The 7,965-nt window shown below is 42.3% G+C and overlaps 1 protein-coding gene across 3 annotated transcripts; it reads left to right on the forward strand.

The window, feature by feature from the left end:
* The first annotated feature begins 333 nt into the window (after positions 1-333).
* Positions 334-7,106, forward strand: LOC543393 (protein S-acyltransferase 24). 3 transcript variants are annotated; one of them, XM_044555922.1, is made up of 14 exons: positions 342-790; positions 1,629-1,769; positions 2,406-2,518; positions 2,625-2,704; positions 2,830-2,993; positions 3,738-3,876; positions 3,955-4,054; positions 4,258-4,315; positions 4,461-4,538; positions 4,643-4,741; positions 5,257-5,335; positions 5,420-5,568; positions 6,230-6,709; positions 6,830-7,106. In XM_044555922.1, the coding sequence occupies exons 1-13, from the start codon at positions 506-508 to the stop codon at positions 6,659-6,661; spliced, it is 1,917 nt and encodes a 638-aa protein (XP_044411857.1). In that variant the 5' UTR covers positions 342-505; the 3' UTR covers positions 6,662-6,709; positions 6,830-7,106. The 3 variants fall into 3 exon arrangements, with proteins under 3 accessions (XP_044411858.1, XP_044411857.1, XP_044411856.1); XM_044555921.1 differs by having other exon boundaries at positions 343-790; positions 6,230-7,106; XM_044555923.1 differs by lacking the exons at positions 5,420-5,568; positions 6,230-6,709; positions 6,830-7,106 and having other exon boundaries at positions 334-790; positions 5,083-5,295.
* Positions 7,107-7,965: the final 859 nt, after the last annotated feature.

A 7,965-nucleotide genomic window follows, 5' to 3' on the forward strand; every position in this document is an offset into this window, starting at 1 on the left:
AAGTTTGAGGAACTTTCAAAATTTTCTTTATCTTATAGGCTTCAACTTTGGCTATCATGTTTTCCCTGCCCTCGAGCCTAGTGTTATTTCATCTTAGCAGGTAGACCTATGACATGAAATTCGGCCCTGCATGGCGTATAATTGTAATAAGCTTTTGTTTAATTAATCAATATATGGAGTGTCTTTTTCTTAAAAGACATGAAACCTATACATATAATTTGAATAGATTTTACTTTGTCAAAAAAAATCAGCCAGAATGGTCAAATGAGGCGTCGCGGCCTGCACCTGCTAGTGCGAGCGCAAAGATCCCCTTCTCTCGTCGTTGGGTCGTTCCGTGCGGCTGCGCCCGTCTTCTTCCTCTGGCCAAAACCAACGAAATAATAAAACACCAAAAATACCGAGTCAAAAACGCCCCCGCGACAAGGTCCCTCGGGCCACCTCCGCGTCCAGCGTCCTCCAACCCCCACCCGCCTTCCCGACCCAATCCGGAGAGCCCGATCCCGCCATGGCGTCGGAGATCGAGGTCCTCGAGGACACGACCGCCGCCGCGGCCGCGGTCGCCTCCACTGCCGGGGCCGGCGGGGCGGCCGCCGCGGGGGAGGCGGAGGCGGCGGAGGAGTCGCTCAAGGACGACGTCTACACGGGCGCCGCCTACGGGGACCTCGAGAAGCTGCACCGCCTCGTCGAGCTGGAGGGCCGGTCGGTGACGGAGCCCGACGGCCTCGGCTACCACGCGCTCCAGTGGGCCGCCCTCAACAACCGCGTCGCCGCCGCGCAGTACATCCTCGAGGTCCGCCATTTCCGAGCTCCCCAATACGTAGCTTCCAATTACTGCGTTATAAACTGTGACGATGGAGGGGTGCCTCCTGCTGCTGCAGTTTAATCGTTTAGCAATCCAATTCGATAGCTGGCCTACTTGATCAGCCCCCAATTTCGCAGCCGAGGTGTAGTGTAGCTCCTGCTGAATGTTTTGTAATGTCCACACCCTTTGTCGCACTTATTGTTGAATATTTGTAATTGCCATGGGCCGATGTGTGATTTTGGTTCGTGCCTTGTAGTGACAGGAAAGTATAATGCTATCCTTTTGTTGTGGGGTTCTTGGGGTTTGGTGATGTATGCACGTGATCATTGGGAAGCTGGTGTAGGGTTTGGGCTTGCCTTTATGCTGTTTTGGCATGTATCTGGTGAATGCCATGGTAGTATGGTTGGTGGGTAGCTCTGAGCAGGGCCAGTCCAAGGCTTCTTATATCTGCTTGATTAGTGCTTAGAGGGCCCTCTGAACCTGCCATTTTCCATATCTGTTGGGCATACAAACTTTTCTGAGTTATAATCCCACTGGACCAAACTGGATCATATACCATGTTGGTTGGTTCGTTTCAATTGTATACACACAGCTGTTACGGTTTATTACAACCAACCTCTTTGACATCAGCTTTCTCAACTTAACCTCCTGAATATCTGTGGGGTTAATCATAGATGTAAGTGCCAGCTTCAGGATGGTTACCCATAGCACCGCTTTGCCGATCTTGACCTAATTTATCACAATTTTGCTATGCACTCCTTTACTGTTATATGCCTTTTGTTTGCTATATGGTGTGATGATGGTTATTTGCTTGTTATCTGGACAGCACGGAGCAGATGTAAATGCTATAGACCATACAGGGCAAACAGCGCTTCACTGGAGTGCAGTGCGTGGTCATATTCAAGTTGCAGAACTACTTCTAAAAGAAGGAGCTAAGGTTGATGCTGCTGATTTATATGGATATCAGGTTTGTGTACTAACTTATCTGTTGTACCCATGGCACTTGTCAACTCTAATGGTCCTTGCTATCTAATATGTTTTGGTTAGTTGACCTGAGGTCGATTTTGTGTGTGTGTGCGCGCCCGTGTACGTTTGTTTGAGGAGATTACTACCTCTTGCACAAAATAAGTGAACTTTTTATTTCGCGGTACACAGATACAGGTTAAGAAATGATGTAGCACTGCCATCGTCTCTCTGTTAGTTGCCCTAATAACCTCTGTCTCTTACCGTAGTACGGTTTTGGCATGATAGATTTACAAGTATGAGCCATTTTTGTTCCTGATAATAGTTATTATGGCTTTATCTTCTTTGTACCAACCCAATTTTGCTCTTCTAGCATGCAAATTTGACAACTGTGTTACATAGCATTGCCACTAAGCACATTTTGGATGGAGATGACTGGTTTGGTTTACGTTAACTTTGAATTTTCGTCCAAATGCCAACCTGCAATATTTGTACTAACATTATTTATGTAATACGTACATTAGTTATATTTGTAGCACATACAAGTTTCAACAGAAGAATAAGTCAACGAGCCAGTGTTAGCTTTGTTTATGGAGTACTTTTTATATGGTTCCTTAATCAATCTACTGTAATGTCACAGACCACACATGTTGCAGCACAGTATGGTCAGACAGCATTTCTTTATCACATTATTTCAAAATGGAATGCTGATCCTGATGTCCCTGACAATGATGGCAGAAGTCCTCTTCACTGGTCTGTACTTTCTCCTTTTTTTTTACATGTGTGCCCTTCTAAATATGCTTTGAAACATGACTACATGGTAGCTCTATTGACGTGTCAATATTCTTAACATTTGTAGGGCTGCTTATAAGGGATTTGCAGACTCCATACGCCTCCTTTTGTTTTTGGGCGCTTATAGGGGGCGGCAAGATAAAGAAGGCATGTATTCACTTTTTTACAAGCCTTCCTACCACCTTAAGATGAATCACGAAAGCATGAATTCTCCTCACTATTGGTTTCTTTGGGAGCTTGGTATTCATTCCGTACATAAATACTTTCCATAGGTTGTACTCCTTTACATTGGGCTGCCATTCGGGGGAATATGGAGTCATGCACTGTGTTAGTTCAGGTTGGTAAGAAGGAGGACCTTATGGTGCAAGACAATACTGGGTTAACTCCGGCCCAACTTGCTGCTGATAAGAGTCACCGGCAAGTTGCATTTTACCTTGTGAGTATTATGAATTTTAAATGCGTTTTTTGTTAACATACTTGAGTAACTTTCTAGCATCTCAAGAGTCGTTCTATCTCTATGGGTAATCAAATAGATTTGTTGATTAAACTGCATGAAACACATAACTGATGGCTGCACTTTGTGTAGTTGCATGTTGCATGTGTTTGTCCTTGAGAATTATTGTACAGTCATCATAGTTTTTAAGGCGGTAAGGCGACCTAAGGCGCTGGGGGGGCGCCTTATCGCCTAGGCGACGCCTAAGCGCCTAAGGCGGACGCCTAAGCGCCTAAGGCGGGCATATTTGTAAGGCGCTGGGGGGGGCGCCTTATCGCCTAAGCGTCGCCTAAGCGTCCAAGGCGGGACGCCTTAAAAACAATGACAGTCATGATTGCAAGTAGTTTCCAGTATTAGTGGAGTAAGTGCGTTCCATGGCTCCTGCTATTTTCCAATAGATTTTCTATATGTTCTGCTACCCAACATTAGTTTTTTACCCCAAAAAGTGAATATCTGTGTTTATAGAGCACTAGTGATACTGAAAAGGAAGGACCAAAGCGGAAAATTGTGACCACTGCTCAAATTGCTTATCTATAACTTCCGTGGATTGTGGAGAATATACTTTGGCCTATTGCCAGTCTAGATTACAGACTTACAGTGGTCATTAGTACCCTCAATGCAAGATTTCTTCTGGTACAGCAGGCAAATGCTGAAGATCGACTTGATGGTTTGTTTGGTTTTATGCAGGGGAATGCTAGAAAAGTGCATGAAAGAGGATGTGGTGGGAACAATTATTTTGGGAAACTATCAAAATTAGGACTCGCCCCTGTGCTTTGGTGTATTATTATTGGCTTAATTGTTGCATATATACATTCAGTTATCGCAGGTATATTACTATTTTGACTCTCTTGAGACTCCTTAATTATCCAGTACTACATGACAATGATTATTTCCTTCTATGCAGGACAATACAACTCGAATATGACACTACTATTTGGTTTCTTTTCATGGTTGGGAGTTTTCCTTGCAATTGCTGGACTAGTTATGTTTTATAGATGTAGCAGGTAAACATTTGGTCAGGGTTTCTTATGTATTATTCTTACAAATATTACATAGTAACCTTTTGTCGGGACATGAGGTTTGGGAGAATAAGCATTCGTATCTTCTGTTTTGGTACCGTATGCAATTTTGATCTTTTTTTAGTGGAAACGTAATTTTGATCATTTGAAATTTGTTTGGAATGTGTATGATCATACTTGTTATGCAGGAAAGATCCTGGTTACATCAACAAGAATATAAGAGACTCGCAAACTCAAAGAGATGATGTAAGCATGAAAGATTTGGGTAGCCACTGTGGCATCCTATCGATATGTTGATTTCCTATTTATTAGATCGTCACCTTGAAAACTTGAAATATTATGCCATAGTACAAAGTGTGCAATGTTAATCTCGTGTGTTTGATCCCTCCAGGAACCTTTGTTGAAGAGGGGTCTAGATAACCCGGAACTTCTGGCTGGCAATTGGTCTCAACTATGTATTACTTGCAAAGTAAGTTATTTATCTTTTCATTGTGTAATCACCAATCAGCAATCGAGTCATTTTTCCTTTTTATCTTCAGCCTCAAATAATTATTATTTTTGTTATTTCAATAGATTGTGAGGCCCATACGCTCAAAACACTGCTCTACATGTGATCGCTGTGTTGAGCAATTTGATCATCACTGCCCTTGGGTTTCAAATTGCATCGGAAAGGTACTGATTCAGTCTTTTTGTATGTGGAACTTCATTATTTTTGTAATCAAATACTACCTCCATTCTGGCTGAATTCCTAGAAGGCATGAAATCAGACTTTTCTAACTTGATTGTTAACATATAAAAAATATTTAGTTTGGTAAGGGAAAAATAGCATCATTAGACTTGTCATGAAAAATACTTTTTGTTGTACCCTTTTTTGGTATGTTCTAGATATATGCCTACGAAAACTAATGGTTAAAGATGCATATTGGAGACCGTGTCAATGTCTAAAAATGCCATCAATTTACAAGCGGAGGGTGTATATTAATAATTTTGGATTAAAAAGTTGCATGTTTCAGCCCAGCATTGATAACTGAACTTGGTGTACACACCCAAGCTGAGGCCAAGGAGCAAGAAAAGACTGTTCTGCGCCTAGTTGATGAATTGCAATTTCTTTTGTTTACTTTTTATTATTTATTATATATAAATTTGCGGCATCGTTCAGTCTAAGCAACAATTGGTTTCAATTGCAGAAGAACAAATGGGAGTTCTTTATGTTTCTTATCCTAGAAGTTTCTGCGATGATCATTACTGCTGCAACGGCTGTCATAAGTATGTATACATCTTCTTTTCTTTTGCCTGTACAATTTGTCGCATGGAAAATATCCTAATCTTTTATCATTTTTGTTGCTGCAGGAGTAGCAGGTGATCCAGGCTCTCCAGCATCGTTTGGTGGATGGCTTAACTATTCAGCTACGAACCATCCTTGGGTGGTGTCTTTTGTTATAATGGATCTCTTCCTTTTCTTCGGCGTTATAACTCTAACAGTAGTTCAAGCATCACAGGTAAGAACCATCTCTGCGTTTACCTTTTCATCATCTATCAGTAGTTCATTCCACCCTTTGAGGACTGTGCCCCAGATCGAATCCATGCCTAATACGTAGAACCAAATCTCCTGCTTTTTTGTTCTGGTTGTGAAATCTGCAAGTGGTCCATCAGGTAAGGACATGTCTCCTGTCATGGGCAACCAACTGAGATCATCTAGAGTCTAGACTCCATCTAAGGATCTAGCAATTCCTTTTTGTATCTTTTTGTCACTGGCACAGCGTTGACGCAGTTTCTAAACCACATGTCGCATTCTTTGATGACATCTATATGGCATTACATTGTTTTATCCATTCCAACGCTGCTATGTTTCTATTATCCTTCTGGTGCCAGGTGCCAGCTATACTTTGTCTGCATTTCCTCTAGTCCAGTACTGATATGGACACGGCTTTATTCTGCTTATCCACATGCTTGTGTCGATATATAACTGTAGAGATTATAGCTTCTGCACATGACATGATTCATCATATTTTTCATTGCTTATGTATTCCTTCTTTCGTACTTGAAATAGTTGGCTTCTTCTTGTGTCTGTTGAGATATGCAAATACGTGCTTGTATATAGCTTATGTTCAAGCCACTCTTCTGCACGGTATCGATCATTTATAAATTCCTGCCTTGCAGATATCTGGGAATATAACAACAAATGAGATGGCAAATGCCATGAGGTACAGTTATCTCAGAGGCCCAGGTGGTCGGTTCAGAAATCCATTTGATCACGGGGTGAGGAAGAATTGTTCTGACTTCTTCCTGAAGGGGTACAATGAGGATATTGAGAAGGTAGAACAGACGTCGCATCCTGACGAGGAAATGGCAATTATTCACATGACAAGAAGTGCAGTCTCGCAGAACGGTGAGAGCGTGCCACTTCATGCTAATGGTGCTGACCATGTTTGTGCTGACTCACAAACCAGCTCAAAATCGCATCGCCAAGTTAGTTCGTCTAAATGCTGCGATCACAGTAAGAAGACTGACAAAACCCCTTTGGGCCTAGGGTTGGGCCTTGGACGAAACAATCCCTCTAGCCGTTATGCACGGAATCTTCTTCCCTTATGACTCATTTGGAGAATGGCCCCTTGTTCCCTTGCGATTCATTTGTAGAAGGCAAGTGTTCTCTTATTTTAGTTGTATGTGTTCGTTACACCACGACAGTTGGCTGGCTATTTCTTCATATTGCGATCGCTTCTTTCTGGCTGCACTGATATCGTCAAGGTCGATGACTAGATGCAGAGCCACAGATTCAGTGAGTACTGAGATGGCAAGAGCACAAAAGGAGGTCGAAGTTGTATGAGAGCTCCAAGCGGCAGAAAAATTCTGAAGGCATAATATTCTTTTGCGTGCAAAAAATGCACCAGTGTACATTATGTTTGACATTTTGTATGTACATGAAGGGTTGATAGTTCAGATGCTGTCCTATTTTGGAAAATACAGTTGTACATTGGAAGAGCTGTAAATTACGAAGTAACCTAATGCTGGAACGTGATTTTTCCTGTTTCTTTTTCGTTTCAGTGTTGCTCTATTGAGCGAGATGTCGGCTTCATTACCACTTTTTATGTAACCATGAAACGAATTCGTGTGAGTGCGAGTGTCATATGAGACGGTGTGATCTCAAATCTGAAATCACCTTATCCAGCTCTCTGGAGATGAAATGTATTGAATTGAACCTTGATATGGCGAGGGAGTTTGCTGCGCCCTTGAGTATAGTGCGCAAGCATTTTTTTTCTTTCAAACAAACCATTAATTTGCGATTCGTCTGCACCCCATGCGGTATTTTATAAAAGATTTTGACCAATGCTTCCTTTGGCGATGATCTGATTGAGGAAGTTTGGCAGGCGGTAAATAATTGCAAGATTCTGGATGGATGGAATAATACTTCAATGATCCCTTAGGTAAACTCTCCGAAGATGGTTACTCAGTTTAGGCCAATCAGTTTATGCAATGTGGTACACAAAGTAATATCAAAGATGGTGGGAATGGTGGAATGAAAGGAACATAGTGAGGAAGGAGAAGAGACTAGTGCGGAACAAATCGTTCACTCAACTCAGGTGGCCACTATGGAGTAATGGGAAGTACTCCCTTCGTTTCTAAATGCAAGTCTTTGTAGAGATTCCATTATGGACCACATACGGATGTATATAGATACATTTTAGAGTGTAGATTCACTCATTTTTCTCCGTATGTAGATCCATAGTGAAATCTCTACAAAGACTTGGGAGTAGTAGGGAAACACCAACAACATGTGCGGAAGCAGAGAATGAAGTGGCAACTGGTGATGTTGTCGCATGCATGGCTGGAAGGGCCAAGAATGTGCGGGATGCTTTTGCTGCGGAGCTTCAGGGCGAGGACGAGTGCTGTGGGGC

The sequence above is a fragment of the Triticum aestivum genome, chromosome 6B (assembly GCF_018294505.1).
Source record: "Triticum aestivum cultivar Chinese Spring chromosome 6B, IWGSC CS RefSeq v2.1, whole genome shotgun sequence".
In the NCBI taxonomy this organism is placed as follows: Eukaryota; Viridiplantae; Streptophyta; class Magnoliopsida; order Poales; family Poaceae; genus Triticum; species Triticum aestivum.